This window comes from Varanus komodoensis, unplaced genomic scaffold, assembly GCF_004798865.1.
Source record: "Varanus komodoensis strain SLA01 unplaced genomic scaffold, ASM479886v1 scaffold2, whole genome shotgun sequence".
Taxonomy (NCBI): domain Eukaryota; kingdom Metazoa; phylum Chordata; class Lepidosauria; order Squamata; family Varanidae; genus Varanus; species Varanus komodoensis.
This window is the reverse complement of record NW_025335568.1, coordinates 66,753,901-66,772,169: the sequence shown is the minus strand read 5'-3', so window position 1 is coordinate 66,772,169 and position 18,269 is coordinate 66,753,901. Positions and strand designations below refer to the sequence as shown.

Sequence of the window (18,269 nt, the reverse complement as noted above, 5' to 3'; positions counted from 1 at the left end):
GTGTGGGCTGAGCTGCAGCACCCAGAAGTCCAGCCTAGCTGCATCACCTGTTTGGTGCTTGGTAACATCCTCCACTCCATTTCTGAGCCTAAAGGAACCCTAATTTCTAAGGCCAATGGGGAAACCAGAGCAGAGGCCATGGTTAGACCTCCCTGATGGACAAGAGTCATCCCAGGGTGCTGCAGTGGGGAAAAGAGGTGTCTGTATACTCAGGATGCTTCTGGTGGCTACCCAAAGGACAGGCATTGTCTTCTGCCAAGGATGGCCATTGTGAGCAGCAGCAGCAACCTCCTGGTGCACTGCTTCTCCAACAGGGCACAAGGCAGAGGTGGTGGAGCAGACTGCCCCGAGAGCCGTTTCATCTCCATTTCTCCTGGTACCTGTGGAAGGGCCTCTGCTCCCTTGTGCAGTACGCCAAACGAGAGAGATGAGAAGCAGGTTATACCTCCTAGGGTGAAGGACAGTGTGTGGGGATGTGAAGAAGCAGTTCAGAATCTAGCAGGAGAAAGAAGAATGCCTTCTATTTTTGCAACTGGCTGACAAGAGGCACCCATCATGGAGCAGATGAAGCTTCGGGGTACTAAGAATATTTTTTAAATTAGTGTCATCCTTGTACATGTTTGACTTCACCTGCACAAGCATTATATCTTTGTTAAGGATCTTAGAACAAAGCTGGAGAACTTGCAGTCTGGCCAACAGCTACAAGTTGGTCATGATGATCTGGCCTACAACTCCCTTCAGGCCTAGCCAGCATTAACCAATGATGAGGGAAGTTGTAAGCCAAAACATCTGGAGGGCCACAAGTTACCCAGTCCTGTCTTAGAAATGCAATGTAACTCCCAGGACTTTCCCTTTACAAGGAAATTGAAGCTTGGAAACTTCTTCCAGCTCAAGAAAGTTGGGGCACACTCGCCTACTGAACCAGGCATGGCCATCTCCTCCTCAATATTTTTGTCTTTGAGGAAGCTCCATCCAGACCTCGCAAGGCCCCTGATTTAAGTGGTGCAGTACATTAAGCAGATGGACCATCTCTAAGGCATCGCACGATTTGGCACTAATCAAAATCTACTCAGTGGAGGTCAAGTAGCCAAAGCACGAAGGTTCTTGAAGATCAGGAAAGAACTGTGGAAAGAAACCACAATTGCAAAGTACATCTGGGAAGAAAATGTGTGGCTTTGAAGCAGAGAGCCAGCCTGTGAAGAAAACTTAATTGAAGACACACTGGAAGGAGGGGAGGGGAGGGGAGGGGAGGGAAGAAACCTGTTTTCACTAAGTTACCTACCATTGTTTCATCTTCTCTTCCTTCACTGCCATGAAATTTCAGGGTTAATGCTCTGAAATCCAGGAACTGAGTTCAGTCTCAATAATCCACATTATGGCAGTGATCAAAAGAGTCTCAAACACCCCAGTCAAGCATATTAACCAGATCTGTAACATTTCCAAGACTACTAAGGAAAATAACTGAATGAATTTGGCCTACAAGGACCGGGGGCATTAGGTCCACACAGCTCACCTCTGGTGATGCAGACTGAAACAACGGCTACGGCAGTGTAAGAATTGTCCCAAAGGCTCTCAGGCTAAACAAATTTAACTTGGAGTCCTGCCTTGAGCAGGGGGTCAGACCTTACTGCCCTCCCCAACTCTTCTATGATCCCAAGTCTTAGATCCATTCAATTCCAAGCCTTGAATGCCATGACCAGCAGACTGGTCATGCTGGCTAGGAATGATGGGACCCACAGCCCAACATATCCAGTGGAAACCAGGTTGGGAAAAGCTGGCCTGTAACATTGAAAGTGCTGGTTCTGTGGCTAAAATACTTAAGCTTCTTTGCGAAAGAAAGGTGTTTTTCCCATTCCTGTGTCCGATGCTGCTTGTTAGCATGCCTAACGCAGAGGCAGCTTATGGGCCTAGCCCCATTGGGCGAGATTAACTTGGTTGCAATCGCTTCCCCCCGATGCCACCGTGCCTTGTTTATTTCATGAGGAGCAAAGCCATTCAGTCTCTAATACAACCTTCGCCAATCCGATGCGTTCCAAACGCACTGAATTAGAACTCCATCCTCCTTCGTCCAGCAGGGCTACTCAGAAATCATTATTCGATCAGGAGAGAATGCTCAAGGCACCTTCCCAATTGGACTGTTGTTACCCTTGGCCTTAAAATGCCACACACCCCATTTGTTTGCAATCTTCCAGGATTGATTGGGTGTTTACTGAACTGGATACAACAAGGTTAACTGGCAGGTTTGAAAATGCCGAGAAACAGATGGTAGCAACGGGCCCATAATGCACAAGCAAAATTTTCTGGCAGTAAAAGCAGCTGCAGAGTCCAGCTGTTCAAGAAGCTGACACCAGAGAAGGACTTCAAAAAGGAATGAACACCAAATCAGCTGAAAAAGTCTCTATCAGGGCAAGAGAAAGTAGCAAGTGCACAGACAGGGTCAACACTATATTTGCCCAGAATGGCAAGCCAGAATGCTGAAGAACCTATGCTTACTTGGCTGAGCATGGCCTGCTCACACACATTTTGTACCTGCACACTAGCCCAACCACGTTCTAGCCCACTCATAAAACAAACCTGGAAGGGTTTGGTCAGCATGTCATCTGAACCAGGAATGCTGAACTTGCCACATTTTTTACAAGCCAGGATTGCAAACCAAGCTTCGTCTTAGTTTATTAAGCCTATACTGTTTGGAGGCAGCTAGCCTCAATCTTTGATGTAGATAATATGCCAAATAACCCTTCCTGATTTGTTTAGTGGTTACACTTATGTAGAGGAGCAAATGGGCTGCATGTATGAACATGGTTCTCCTTCAGAATAAACCGGGATTCTGTGGAAACATGGCTTATTGTTCTGTATGAATATAACCAATGGCTAAAGAGACCAAAGAAGGACCATAGCTCCTGGTGGATCCAGAGTCCATCAGCCCTCTTTGTGGTGTGAGGTGGTTACATGCTAGCAATGTAGCATCTTACATAAGAATCATGTTGCTTTCGGTCATTCTCAAGTGCCCCTTTGGGGATAAAAACCTTCCCCCGCCAGTAGAATTTTAAGTAGTGTGTGAACTAGTGGAAAATATTCCATGTGTCCAGGGCATCCTGCATCTACTGAACTATCCTTCCAGAAAACAGCTTCATGCGTTGTTTTGTTTTGCAAAAAAGGGTACTGCCTGATCTATGCATTGCTTGGTTTCCCTTGATCTATCAGCTATGCTTCTTGATGAAACTGCAGACCCAAATGCAGGGCACAGTCCTACGGCCCCGACGGACAGAGTCCTCTGCCCATTCAGTGCCTTCTTGGTAGGAGTTAGACAGGACAGATTCACCTCTTCTCCTCCATTTAAAGCATGAATGGCAGAAGGTTGTGCTTCGGAGCCTTTCTAGCTGGCTTAACCTTTCGTGGATGAGGAGGGGTCTGGAGAGGGAACCGGGAACCGTGTGCTAAGCATCTTCTCTCTCCGCTCCAACTGCAACCCCATTTCGGCTGGCAGCACCACATTTTACCTTATCTTTCTTCTGCACTTTTCATGATGCCTTTCAGTGACAGCTCTGTAAAGTGTCCAAGTGACATACTGGGGAGACCGGCACTAGTTCATCCCCTTCTTATTTTTATTGCTAGGCACCAGAAATGTGAGCAAGTGTGTTCATATTTTAGAGGCAGCATCTATGAACATTGACAAAGAAAGGCTGCAGGTAGATCGCAATGCAGTATGTTGCAGATGGCAGCATAAGAAATCTGTCAAAACAACCTGTTTAGCCCTGTCAAAAGAGCCTCCTCAAACAAAAGCCTTCTTCTGACACTTTTATTTTGGAAGTACTCATAAAAGGGGTATGGAACTTGCCTTTCTGGATTGCCTAGACATTGGGGAAAGTTTCAAACAGGTGAAGGACACTGAGAACAGTAGGGCAGTGCTTAAAATCTAGAGGATCACACCTAAAAAAAGAAGATGTAGGCACCCACTCCTTTTGTGAGCAAAAAATCTGCACAGCTCACACTTTAACAGCTGTCAAGGGAAAGGCAAACTAGCAAATTGCAGCCTTGCTCTGTTACTTTCCATCCATAATGCCTCCTTCACTTTGTCAAGAGATACTTATCGGGTCATCAACCAGGCATGAATTGATAAGTTGGCTAATCAGTGGTGCAAAATATATAACAATAATACAAAATTATTTGTGCACAGTTCTGGCATAACTAAAATGTTATTTTAAGGTAGTGAGGGCCACTTGGAAGACATTGCAAAAAGGTAGAAAGACCCTAAAAGGGGGAGAAACAGTTAGAAATGAAGGCAATGACAGAAGAGGTCTTGCAATCAGAGCAGGAAGGGGTGAGGATGAATCCCTTGGCACACCAGCAGAGGGCAGAGGGAAAGGCAGAGTTCAAACAGGGTATTCGCAGGTGCTGTGCGGGCTCACACTCAGAATGCTCAGTTCTGTGTGCCTCTGCCTTGCATGGCCAGCCACAAGAACTGCAGTGTGAAGCATTCCCGGGGTGGGGAAGAATTCTGGACAGGCAGGATTTGACCAGGCTGAATGTGGCTCCTCACACAGTAAGAAAGAGCTTTCTGAGAGCTGCCATTAAAACCAACTGCGCATTCCAGCCTATTCCATGGCTTGGACTCCTGGTTCAACCATCCAACTGGATCCTTTGACATGACTGTATCCTAGCTCTGACTCACTTCAGACAACTGTTTACAGCTCATCTGCAACATGGAAGAGACGGCTTGCAAGACAGAATGTCTTCTGTAGTCATCTCCATCTCAGGAGACCACCACAGGGAACTCAGCGTCTAAGATGGGACCTGCAGCCAAGCTTCTCGCTTCTCAAGCAACGTTCTGGCCCAGGCTCACCATCAGCAACACCCATTTATCAAAAGTATATTCCAAATGCTGGAATGACTCGTCAGCTTAACCTCGCTCCCTCCTCTCTCGCTCAGGGAGAAAAACCCAAAATCAGCAACTTCTTGACTTTCTCAAAGCTGCTTCTCGTACATTAAGACCTTTTCCATCCTCTAACCATCAAAAAGGCTAGCCTTTAGGAGCTGTGCTTAGAAGAACACCTCCTCACTCCTTACAAGCACTTCCACTCAAGCTCTTCAGCCTAGCAGCCCTTTTTCACACAACACTTACTCATGCATTTAAGTGCCTGCATCCCACTGCCGGTCCAGACTCAGACAGAGCCCAGTAGATTCCCCACCCAGGTAGGCTATTTTGGAGCCATCTTGGCACTCTGCCATGTGCCGTCCATCGTCCACTGGCCGCGCTGCATGCAATCCGACAGACTGACTTGGTGTGACCCTCACCGGAAACTGTGTGCGTTACTTCCAAGTAACGCTGCACACGACCTGGCTGCACAGTTCTTGCTCACTGGCGACAGGCTTCCTGGCCAGAGAGGGCCTGGCCACTGTTATCCACCCTCCAGTAAAATGCCTTCTGGATTACTGGAATAGGGTGTGTGTGTCTTGGAAGACTGCTCAGAAACTTTGCCTGGCCCACAACTCCATAGCTGGATTATTGACTGGGACCACCGGCTGAGCAGAACACGTCTCTACGGCTTTCGGTACAATGCCCGAATTCCTCAGATTCCGGTCCAAAATACATAAGCTCAGGGACAAGTATCTACTCTGCATCCTCCATTGTGAAGACTGAAAACGCTACTTCATTCAGCTTCTCTGCACTCCCTTTGTCCCCTGCTGCTTTCTTGCTTTTGGTACATTTAAAGAATTCTTTATTGTTAGCTTTGATCTTGTTAGCAACGTGCCCCTCAAACTGTTCCTTTGCTTCTCTGATTGCTTGCATCTCCCTTGTGCAAGCTTCTCGTCCTGCCTGTTCTTTTCATTTGGGCAAGACTTCTACTTCTTTGTAAAGTAGGGAATATTGCCAGCGAATGAGGAAGCAGTGAAAGGATGAAGTGGACATGGATATGTACCAAGGAAATAAGCTACTCCCACAATCCTGGCATCCCAGCCAGCTGTTATTCTTCCAGACAACCCCCAAGACCAGAAATAAGCACAGCTGAAAAGAGGAGGATGGGAAGTTGCAAGGACGAGCTTGATGAGTAGGAAGAAAGTTAAACACACCTTCCTGTCTGCTACTCTCAGGGTTATATAACCGACTTGCGAATGCAATAAAACATTAAAATGCATTTGCACACATTTAGAGAATCAGGTCCTCCTTTGCCCAAAAGACACAATTTGCCCCAACAGTGCTGCAAATATGCTTATCCCAATTCTCAGTGGGCACAACTATTTTGCACTGATTTCCAGGCACCGTGAAAAAGCCCTTGCCATGTCCCATTTCCTATTGCTAGACTGGAAAGACTGCCGAAGTCCATGGAAACGGATTTCCCAGAGTCACAGACCCCCGTGTGGCACGAAGGACCTGTTTGTTGTACCCAAACTGCAGTGTGTTCAGGAGGAAAGGGGGCAAATGGCAGGCCAACAGCCAAGTACCTATGCCCTCAATGGGATTAAAAACAGGAATCCCCACACTCTCATGTGTGTGTGCGCCCTACATTTCTATAGTTGCTTCTTCTAACCTTGCATTAAGTGCTTGTGGGGAGGGAACCAAAATGGGGCCCACTGAGAAAAAAGAGGGAGGCATCAGAATGCTCAGCAAGTATAAGAAGAAGAAAAACTCTTCAGGAAAAACCTACCGGGTTGAAGAAACCCCAAAGGCAGCCAGGACGGAAGGAGTACGCCCAGTGGAGACAGGATGCTAAAAGTCTGTTAAGGGGAGTGGAAAAGGGGAGAAGAGTGGAAGGCTCTGCCTGGAAGAAAAGCCTCTTTGGATCTCTGAGCAGGAACGCGCCTCATACAATAAGCTGCAACATTTTGCTGCGGTTCCCACTGGTTTTCTCCAGTGTCTCTTCCCGGGGCTCATGCTTTGCACAGCCCCGGCTTGGTGTGCTTCCACTGCACCCACACATTCCTTTTCTTCTCCCTCTTCCCACCCCCACTCCCCACTTTAAATGAACACAGGCTCTCCAGAAGACTTGCAGCTCTCTTGACCTATCACACCTCCAGTGGTACACGCGAGAGAGTGTTAGTCAGCATTTTATTCTAGCTCATTAATGACCTCAACAGGGAGTGAGAAGCAGAGCCGAACACTTTGATACTTCCCGTAGACCCAAAAAAGAAAAAGCGGGGGAATGAAGCAGCGTTCGCAGCTCGACAAAAGGGTTCTGAAAAGAAGAGGCTGAAATAGAACCATTGAAGAGTGTTTCAAAACCTGACTGATGAATACATAATTATTCGTACCAGCACATCACATTTTTATTCACCAGATACTTAAAGAATAATTCAAAACTATAGATTTCTATCTTAATATTATATTGCTGCTGCTACATTGTGGGGTTTTATGGAGTTACTGCTGTTTGCAATTTTTTTAGGGTTGTTGTTAGCGTTTTGTGTTTTAATTGGGTATTTTAGTATTGGTATTTGGGGTTTTAATGCTTGTAAACTGCCCATAGAGCCCTCTGGGTTCTTGGGGCAGTACATAAATGTGATTGATAACTAAATAACTAAACAAACAAACCATGCCTGGCTGCTGTGTTTTATTATCAGAGTATAATGACCCACTTAATAACCTGGGGGCCTTTGTGGGGAGGACATAAGCATTAATGAAAATACAAGACTGCCATCCAAATGGGCAGCGCTTGTTCTGCCCCTCCTCCAGTCCCCGCAAGCCACAAGAAGGGAAAGGGGTGGGCACCAGCACTTCACCTGCCTCTTACCCCCGCGCACGGAGCACTGGAAGGTCCGCCAGGGCGCAGGATCTACCACCAGCCCTGTACCGTGTTCACACTACGATCAGCCAATGCCGTGGGAAGCAGGATGGAAATGCAATGGCACCCTCCATTCCCATGTTCCCCAGCAACCTTTGGATTCACAGCTGTCCCAGAAGGCTGTCCAAAGAGAGCCGGGAGACAGAAGAAGGCCCATTCTACCCGCCCAGGTAAAACAATTCAGGTTTCCCGCTTCCATTCTGGATCAAAATGGTTTACGATACAAGTTACACCAAAGCATAGTGTGATTTAGTGTGATTACGTGTCTGCACAACGCAAAGAGGCAGTGATCTGAAGCCAATGCTGAGTTCCTAAGCAGTTCTCCGATTCTTCCCAAACGAGGCTCTTCCTGAACTAGGAAGTCATTCATCCGGGGTCTCCTGGGCACGCGCACTAGTCAATCGACTCTGTAATTCAACTCTGTCTCTCTCTTCCTCCAGCTCAATACAGAAGTGCAAGTTATTCTTAGGAGAATAATTTCCCTTCCAGACAGTTAGTTCAAACCGAAAGGTAGCCAGAATGAACCAAGCAATCCACTGGGAATTTGACTCTCACGTTTTATGGAAGAGAATGAGAAATCAAGGAAGATTCCAAGTATGAAAACCAAGCATCCCTCACTTTGCTCACATTTTGGCTGCGGGTACGGAATGCCATTTCCAAAGGCTTGCCCATATTACACGGAAACCAACTCCCTGCAAGTGGAGAATTAGCATAACAGGGCCTGAACTGACACCCCGAAGCGCTAACTTTTTACTTGCAAGGAGTTTTGTAAAATGGAGAAGGAGCCTTCCCCTCCACCTGCCGTCTGAAGTGATACCGCCCCCTTAATAACCTTCTGTCAAGTGCAGATCAGGTCATTTCCTTCTCTCACCAAAAGTTAAATAAAATCCTCTCCCAAGCCTGCCCCAACAGGTGCCTGGGCTGCCAATGCCAACCCCTTTGGTACATGGTGGAATCATAAATGCAAAACCAAGATCTTTTCTCAGATGTCTCCCAGGGTCTACAATTCACTGCATCACCACTGTGGCAAATAATCAATTAGGTGTTCGTGGCAACCACTGACATAGAAAATGACCCATGCTCAGAATCTTGCATTTGCGCCACAGTCGGGTACTCCTCTTCCCCACTGCTTGAGAACAAATGTGCCTTCTAGAGAAAATGCTACTCTGCTCTGCAAACTCTGTTCAGCAGGCTAAACCTCAAGGAACCCGGTCTGGGTTTGGTCTGGACTGTGACAACCAAGTGCAGAACAAATCCTGCACTGCCCAAATGTTTCCCTCTTAAAAAAGATGCCAGTGAAGACGCACTGAGGCTGAGAACTGCAGAAGGTGTGCATGCACATCCCACGCCTCCAATACTCAGTACTGTCTCTGTTTCACTGGAGGAGAACTCAGAGTCCAGCAACAGGCCAGCGGTGATGCTGCCTTCCTCGAAAGAAGAGAGAAAGCAAAGCCATTTATGCAGACCGCCCAACTACGGCCACCAACAAGACCCCTGTGTGCTTTAATAACGGTGCAGCAGGCAGTCCTGCGATCATCCATTAGGCGGATGGAAGCATCCCTGTGCCCAAGGGCAGCAGCAGTACCTGAGGATTAGCCACACGGGTGCCTCCGGTGCTAATGTCAAGGTCTGAAGAGGAGGCCACTCCATCCAACCCGTACTGCTCTTCCCCATCAACCCACTGCATGCAGCACATCAACTTTCGCCTGGAGAAAGGCATATTTCAATGCCTCTTTGTGCAGGCGAGACGCTTTCACAGAAAGCCTGGGAGACACAACTGCTCTGTAGCTGCTACGGCACCATCTGTACAAAAGGAGAGCAACCACGGCGTCCCCGCAATTTCTGCTCCCCTGAGTAAAAGAAGCCTTTCCTCCTGAATGCACCACATACAAAGGATGCACGGTGCCATCGCTTCCGTAACAAGCGGCGCGCCTCGACCGGCTGCAAAAGCAATGCTCGCAGCTGCACCCTCCTTAAGAAAAAATCAAACGCGGACCCACCATTCATCCCATTGTAGAGGCTCCTGTGATGGGGCGAGAGATCGTCCGCAACCTGTCTCCGTAAGGTGCCTTCCCTGCTGCCAACGCCCAAGTGCTTGAGGTGCTCCGGGCTTCCCCCATAGTGCTGTTTGAGGTGCTCGGGGCTGGTGCCCCGCACTTTCGAGAGGTGCTCTGTGCTCCCACTGAGGGTGTGTTTCTGCAGGAGCTCGGGACTCCCGCCACCGCCGCCACCGTGCTTCTGCGGCTCTGGACTGCTCCCAGGCCTGTGCTTCGGGAAGTGCTCCGGGCTGCCACTCAGCATGTGCTTCGGCAGGGTTTCCGGGCTGCCGCAGCCATGCTTCTGCTGCTCCGCCGCACCTTTGCCGAGAGTCTTGTGATGCTCCGGGCTCGGCCCCTTCAGGTGCTTCTGGGGATCAGGGCTGGCAGAAGCCCTGGGCTTGTGGAGGAGCTCCGGGCTGGCACTCCTGTGCCTTTGGTGCTCGGGACTGCCCTCGCCCCGGGGCTTCTGGAGGTGCTCGGGACTCGAGCTGGGGTGATGCTTGTGGTGGTCGGGGCTGTCGGTGCTTCCGGCGCTGGAGGTGCTGCTCCCGTCCCCCACATCCCGAATGAACGCGCTGGCAGCGCTTAACTGGCAGAGGCTGGCCTGGCTGTCGATGGAGTTCCTGCAGCCGGCCACGCCAGCCTTGTCTTCGTCCAGCAAGACGCACAGCTCCTTCAGCTCCAGGTTCTCCTTCACCACCTCCTCCTGCCTCACCTCCAGCTCCTTCAGCTTCTGCAAATATAAGGCCACCTCTTTGTGCATCACGCCGGTGCTGTACCTGCCGAGCCTCTGCCACTCTCGGGAGACCTTTTTGCCTTTCTGCCGGTCGTCGTCCAAGAAACAGCAAAGGTCCCGCAGCTCCTGGTTGTCCTCCTGCAGCTTCTGATTGATGTCCTTCAACAGACAGAGGGGGAGAGAGAACCAACACCAGGTATTATCAAGGGAAGGCTCAATATGCCACTCACGAGAGCAGAGCAGGCATCCCGCTGCCTTCCACCTGCCATGGCAAACACCATTTAAGACGGCCCAGGAGTGTGTGCTCAAGACACTGGATTGTTGGATTTTCTGGACACGCTTCACGTTCTCACCCACCCCCAAGTCGATTCCACTTCAAGCCTGTCTTCTCTCCCAAGTCCTCTTTCTCTTTCTTCCCAAATTTCCATGCCTCACCATCTAAGCCTCTGGGCCTGTCTTCCCTAATCTGGTGCCTGCCAGATGTTTTGCATTACAAGGCCCATCATCCCCAGCCAGGCACATGGAAGGCATGTATCCATCATGACCAATGCATGGGCTAGGCAGTCTTAACAACTGGAGGGCACCGAGCGGGTCAAGGAAAGCCTGGGGAAACTTTGCTGAGTGAAAGAGCATCTCAGAGAGAAGAGCGAGCAGGCTGAAAGCAAGGCTGCTGCTGAGTCCCCGACATGCCCGTCCTTCCGTGCAGGTGACGTGTTTCCCCGGAAGTGACCCAGGAGTTAACCTAGCGGGAGTCTGAACCACTGGCCAAGCCTACTTCTCATCCAGGATGCCGTCCCATGTGCTCTGCTTCCCATGCTCTGTGCCAGTAAAGCCAGTCCAGCCCCACATGAAAAGGAGCACTAATTTCCTTGCCATGCTCCATGCGCTGTATCAAGAAGAGCTGCTGCACAGGGCGTTTTCCCTTCCCGTTTGCCACTTAAAACTGGATGCCTGCATGTGGGTTCATTTGCTTACAAGAAGAGACCCTGCCCCCCCCACAAGCCGAAAAACATCATTTAGATAAACTATCCAAATCGTCTAGACCTCCCTATATATTTTCCCCACAAGAGGAAAAATATTTTTGACAGTGCAAAATTTGACATAACATAACTGAGGTTTATCATAAAGCACATGAGAGATTAGGAAAAATGCTCAGCGAGAAGCAAGCTCAAGCTTAAAACAGTCCATCCTTAGGAAGAAAAAACCAGGAAAACGCCGGTTTTAAATCTTCCACTTGAAATGGGAGGAGTGTGGTGTAATAGTTTGACTGTCGGGCTGGGACTTGGGAGATCCAGGTTCTAGTCCCCACGTGCCCAAGAAGCTCGCTGGGTGAATTTTAGCCAGTCACGGATACTCAGCCTATCCAACCTCATAGGGTTGTTGTGCTGAGGATAAACCAGAAAGAAGCAGGGCCATGTGAGCCCACGTGGTCCCTTGCAAGAGGAAAAAAAGCTGGGATGTAAATGAAAATACTCATTTTAAAATAAAAGAAAAACGCATGCTTTATTTATTAGAACATTTTTCTACCTTCCAGCAAGAGTGTTCCTTAAGCTTTTTGCTCCCTCTTTTCCTCCCCCTCACCAAGACAAAGGCAGGAATGGGGTGAATTTCCATTTCTGCTACTGCAAACTCTGGTCAAACCCTGCTGGACTTCCAAGGAGAAAGAAAGCAGGGCAGAAGATGGCCTTCACTTCCTGATCTGAATGCTCCTAAAGTGGCATTCACAAGACTTAAGGGAAAGCAGACACAACATTAGCTGAATATTCGTATTAAACATACTGCTGGCAGTGCTGCATAGCATCAACTTTTGGATGGTGCAATCTTTTCAGGATCACATCAAGCCTTGAGGATCACGCCAAGTCTGAACGTTTTTCCTCCCCGGCTGCAAACCAGAGGGCGATCTGACATGTGCAGGTGCCATTCCTATTGAGGGGGGGATTCCCCAGACTACATGTCATGTGGAGTTCCTTGATTCACATCATTCGTTTATCCCCAGCAACCCAGAACCAGTGGCCTCTCTCACTCTTTTTCATCTACTCATTTTCCAGCTCAAAATCAGACCCCCTCCGCCCCCGAATGCTTTTTCACTCCATGGCAGGTTCTTCACCTCTTTGAGGGTTTGAAAAAGCAACTTACAGTGTAAAATATCAGGCTAGAAAACAACCACAGAAAAGAAAAATGGATTCAACAGCTTCTTCCCCAGCCGTCTTTTGTTCAGCTGCAATCTAATTCAGGCTGCTTCGGCTTAAAAAGATGCATGGGGGAAAAGTATCCAAGGACACCGTTTAACATGAATTTGAGCCTTAGTGGCCTTCAGGTCAATCGACTGCATCATTTCAGTGTTTTATATCCCTCCTCTGCCAACAGGATCAATCGCTGACCAGGGTTGCCACTAAATACAGTCATCCAGAAAGAGCTGGGGAAAACTTTTTCAAGCAAGTCCTCCTCCCCTGCCTCTACAGGATTAGAGCAATGAACTCACACACACACACACACACACACACACACACAGGTTTTCATCTGGAGGGTCAATTAATATATGCATGTATTTATTTAATTTCTACCCTGCCCATTAGCCAGTATGATTCTGTGGGCAGCTTAATTATCTCTACCACCCAGAAACAATTTAGAAAGCAACCAGGAAAAGAGATCCTGCCCAAAGCACGAAGCTCGCCTGCATGAGTAGAAATAAAAACTGGGGGAAGCTCCCACAATAACATGGGTGATTATCAACACTTTTGGTGAAAAGGCTGTAGGGTTGCAGCTTTGTGTGCCCAAGGGTCCAAAACAGAACCCAGATTTAGCATGGATGCCAGGAAGTACTTCCTGACCGTTAGGCCCCCTAGGCTATGGAATGGACTTCCACGGGAGGTGGTTGAAGCCTCATCAGTGAGGGTGTTCAAGGACAGACTAGATATGTACATGGTAGGCATGTCAGGAGTGGAGCTGGCTGGAGCTGGGGGTCAGACTAGATGGCCCGGGAGGGTCCTTCTGACTTCCTCTGTTTCTATGTTCTTATCTCCAAGCAGCGGAAGTGGCAAGGAGTCCTGCCAGAAACCCTAGACAGATGCTGCCAGTCAGTGTTTTAGATGGACCAAGGTCCTGGTTCAGTTCGAGGCAGCTTCTTCCATTCTTACGAGTATGTACATACTGGCTCAGCCAGGCTCTTGCTCAGCTGATCACCTACAATGCATAAAGATCACCTCCAGGTGACCAGGTATTTTTGCAAAAGGTGCCAGTGGTGCTTGTTTTGCTTTGTTTACAACTGTGAATGTCTGACTGAGGGATGTGTGGGCACAGGAGATGGAGGAGCATTTAAGAACGGACAGGCTAGCAACCTTTGCAGGGTTGAAACAGTGTTGGACACAGAAGAACGGGCACTTTGCCATGCCCAGCTCTCTTCCTGGACAGATGTGCATGCTGTGAAGCTTTAGCAGAAAAATGTGAAGGAAGAATCAGGGGAGCAGAAGGCATGGAGGACTGCAGGTGGGCATTCCTCTGAGAACAGTGGGAAGACACGAATAGAAGCAGTGCTTCTGAGGATGCCACCGACCTCCTCTGCATCCCGCCCTTCCTCCAGTGAATCCAGGCCACTGGAAATGCAGAGATCTCTCTCCATCTGCTGCTCTTTCGTCCACACACCAGACCTGTGATGCAGATTCGCTGGTGCAAAAGTGACTGGCCCAAAGTGGATCCGACCAGTCAACTGCCTGTCTGTTGGGCCTTTCTTCCCCAACCCGGTGCTCCTCAGAGCTGCTGGACTGCAATGCATTCCAGTTCAGTAGTTCACAGCTCCAGTTCAAAGGACGTGGTAGCAAGTAAAGGGAAAGACCCACCTTTGCCTGATGAGCTGCTACCAGTCAGAGCAGGCAGCACTGAGTTAGGCAGACAGTCCCAATGGGAATATACAGCAGTTCCTTAAGGAGCTTGCTGTCGCTTGCGGGCCACTGTCTAAGGGTCAGAGCAAGTTGTTCAGTAACACAGGCCAGCATGCAATGGATCATGGAAGTGCGTCTTTGCTCAAGTGTGTCCTCCTTCCATCTTACAAATGCCCAGTTCTTCCCACTCCCCACAAGAAAAACCCACAACTTTCCCCCAGCCAGCACGCCATAGGCCAGGGGTAGGCAGAAAGTAGTTCTCCAGATGTTTTGGACACCAAGTACCTGCTTTCCTGCCCATTAGGCATGGTGACAGAGCACTCTGGTGTTTGAAGGCGCAAACATCTGGAGGTCTACCTTCTGCCTTCCCCTGCTGTGGACAACCAGGGAAAGCTGCAATGGTTTATAGGAATAACTGTTCCTCAACTTTCCTAGCTTTTGTTTGCCAGTTGGTGGCTTCCTATAATACCCTGGAACTTTTAGCAGATCAGCACATCTGCACATGGACTCACAGACACAAAAGTGGGGCTTGTGATCTACATTTCACAGCTCATGATGCAGCAGAAGGGAAAAAAGAATCAAGGAAGACAAAAGGTATCCAGTCACTAGATGCAGCCCCATGTACCAGGACAGCCGTTGCCGCTCCAGATTGTTCGGGAGACCCCTAATCGGAAGTCAGCCAATGCTCCAGTTAACCCAGTCTTGTCTCGGATTCCAGAAAAGAGGAAGAGGCGGGCAGAGACTGCCCCAGGTGCCTGCTAACACCTGGCCCATGCTCTGAGCCGGGCCACCCAGCACCGTCTGCCCTGCAGCGAGCTTCCTTATCAACTACGCAATTTTAACACTGCTTTCCGGGCTGTTTCTCTATCTCCACATTACTTTTCAGCCCCCATAGGAGTTATATCATGAAGGGCAGGATATCAGTATTTGTAATAAGTATCAAAGGGTCCTGCAGCACCTTAAATACAAGCCAACTTATTATGGGATGAGCTTTGTGGATGCTGGCCGCTGCATTTAACACACCTGATCAAGGTGGGCTAGGTCTACGAATGCAGCTGTAGGTGCCACCAGAGCCTTCGGTGGTTTTGTTACAATAGCACATCACAGCCTCTGCAAAGTCTAACCCGTAAATGAACTCTAGTTCTCCAGGGTCCCCGAAAGATGTATTTCCAAGCCCGGCTACCCAGAGGTCTTCACTGGAGATGTGGTCAAAGCAGTAACCATTTATCAAAAAGGATGACATTGCCATATATATTTAGCCATTGCCTGCGCATGTATTTCACTGCATGCACAAGCAATGGGAAGGTGCACCTGTACCCCAGTGTCCTCCCCTTTCCCCACACCCTTGCCATGCACGCTGCTCCTGCAGTGTACTAAGTAACCGTGCAATCGTCACAGGTGACCATCTGCACGCTGGGCTGCGTTCCCTCCAACACAGAGGTGATTTTGCAGAGCACAGAGCTCGAAGGGAGCAGACTTCAGACATACTCAGAGGTGGTCTGTTCACACAGCAATCAGAACCCAAGTCCTGAGGAACCTGTTTCCATGCCAGGGGGTGGTGGAAGCAAAGCACAGACAATCCTACTGTGAGGTCAGCCCTGGTAGGCTGATTCATCTGGAAGGTCTGGGGGTACCAGTGTGGTGAGCTGGTGTGGAGGTTAGAGTGCTGGACGGGGGACCTGGCAGATCTGGGTTCTAGCCCCTACTCAGCCATAAAGCTCACCAGGTGACTTTGGGCCAGCCACTCCCTCTTTGCCTAACCTACCTCACAGGGTTGTTGCTGTGAAGATAAAATGGACCTCTGTAAACCACCTTGGCTTCCTCACAAGAGGACAAAAGGTGGACCATAAATGCAAGCTATTAATTAATTGTAACAGGTGGCAGATTAGGAGACAGAAATCTCACCCATGATGGGGAAACAGCCGCCAGGGAATGCACAAGAAATAATGACACGGACAGAATCCTGCCCCAGAGCAAAGGCTGTCTTAGGGGGGAATTCTGTTAGCACAGGAAAACCATCTCAGCAGAGGCATTTGGAGCTGCTCCGCCAGGGAGAACTTCTAGCCACTCTGGTTTCCTCCTTGCAAGGGAAAAGATGGGATACAAAAGGGATACACGCAATTCCCCCAGAGGGACACCTCTTGACTCACAACCCACGCCCCAAGGCTCCTCCCCATCCCCATCCAGGAGGTGGGTGGCTGCCGCTTTACCTTGAGCCCCCGAATCTCGCCCAGGTGCAACTGCAGCCTCCGGTTGACCTCCCGGATGAGGTTGCTGTGGTCCAGCATGGCGCTCATCTTCTCAGCCTCAGCCTTGCGCAGGCTCCGGATCAGCTCCTCTTTACTCCACTGGAGCAGCTCCTCATCAGACACCTTGGCGAGGTCTTCGGCCGGCCCTGCCCCGCAAGTCTCTGCCCCCGCTGCCGACCCCCCTGTGGCCACGGCTCCCGCTCCGGCTGCCGCCACCTTAGACATGCTGGCGGACGAAGCGGCCTCTCAACTCCAGGGAAAGTCCAGCGGAGCCGAGCCAAGTCCCGGCAGGGCTCAGCAGGCGGTTCAAGGCCGCTCTCCCGGCTCCGATGCCAGAGAGAAAAGCCCCCCACCACCCCGACCCCCGATAAGTGGAAATAATCCTCCCCCCTCAGCCCTGACAATCCCTCCCTTCCTACACCAGATCCCTCATGCCTTTCCAAGGAATCGGAGTGACTAGCACCGAGATCTTTGCAGTGAAGGGGAGGGCGAACTTTTCTCTCCCACGCCCGCGTTTTTTAATGAACTTTTTTCTCTGCCGCTGCTGGTCGATCAGAAAAGAGGCGAGGCGCCCTCGGGCAAGCGAGGTATCCTTGCAAGTTTATTGCGGGGTGAGCAGGGACTGAATCCTCTACGCCCCGGTCCGGTTCCTCATGGATGCTGTACATGGAGTATGACCCTGGGGGTGGCGAGCAGGGGAAAAAGCATGGGAGGGGGGAGCCCCACTTGGACGGGCAGCTAAGCTGAATGACTTTCAGTCCCCACCCTACCAGTTATCTGCTCCTCAAAGTTCCACCTGGGGAGCATGCAGGTCTGCACACGAGCTTGTCTTCACGTGTAGGGTGTCCCGAGTGGGGCACGGCCACGCAATCGATCCTTTCACGAGGTCCGCACACATGTAGCCCTCCTTCCCGAGCAGGCTGCGATAGCAATCGAGTCAGGTAGTCCGAGCCCCATTAAGCGCAGGCGAAGGAATGTGGCCAGGCGCGCTGCCGGCGACCATGTGTCTTTCAAAGATTCTAGACCTTCGTGAGTTTGGGTTTGGCTTTGCTGTTCAGCGGGGAGAAGAGCGGCGTGATGACTTTGCTTTCTTCGGAGCGACAAGAATCACCGGGGGCGCAGAGCGGAAGCTGCGGAACGCGTCCCGTCGGAGGGAGCGGCGGCGCGCCCGGCCCTCCCCTGCGAACCGGGGCCGGGGAGCGGCGGCCGGAGCTTGGGACGGCGCGGGGGGCGGAGAGGAAAGCGCAGGTGCTGCTTCTTCCCGGAACAAGGCGCGCTACCCAGCGGGCGCGCCTCCTCTCGGACGCGCCGGGCGGCTCCAGGCGCGGGAATCCTCGCCGGTCGACGGCTGAGCAAGGCGAGCCGCGTCCCGGGGCAGCGGAGGAGCGGGGCGGGGCGGCGACGGAGCGGTGGCCCGCCCGCACCCACGCCGCCCGCTTGGCCGGCCGGCCGGCCGGCTCGCGCGCGCCCTCCTCCCGGGGAGCGGCGCTCGGCGGCCCGCGAAGCCGCTCGAGACGGGCGCGCTGCCGGCCGGCTGCCGCGATCGTGCTCCGGCGGCGCCCCCGCCCCGCACGGAGAGCCCCTCCCCC

The 18,269-nt window shown here is 50.7% G+C and overlaps 1 protein-coding gene across 1 annotated transcript in view; it reads right to left on the bottom strand.

Moving 5' to 3' along the window:
- CCDC85A (coiled-coil domain containing 85A) overlaps positions 1-16,905 on the bottom strand; it is a 132,757-nt gene extending 115,852 nt beyond the window's left edge. The window contains exons 1-2 of the mRNA XM_044428978.1: positions 16,642-16,905; positions 9,779-10,712 (exon numbers count right to left, since the gene is read on the bottom strand). Coding sequence (XP_044284913.1) covers positions 9,779-10,712; positions 16,642-16,905 — 1,198 coding nt within the window. The remainder of the gene's footprint in view (positions 1-9,778; positions 10,713-16,641) is intronic.
- Positions 16,906-18,269: the final 1,364 nt, after the last annotated feature.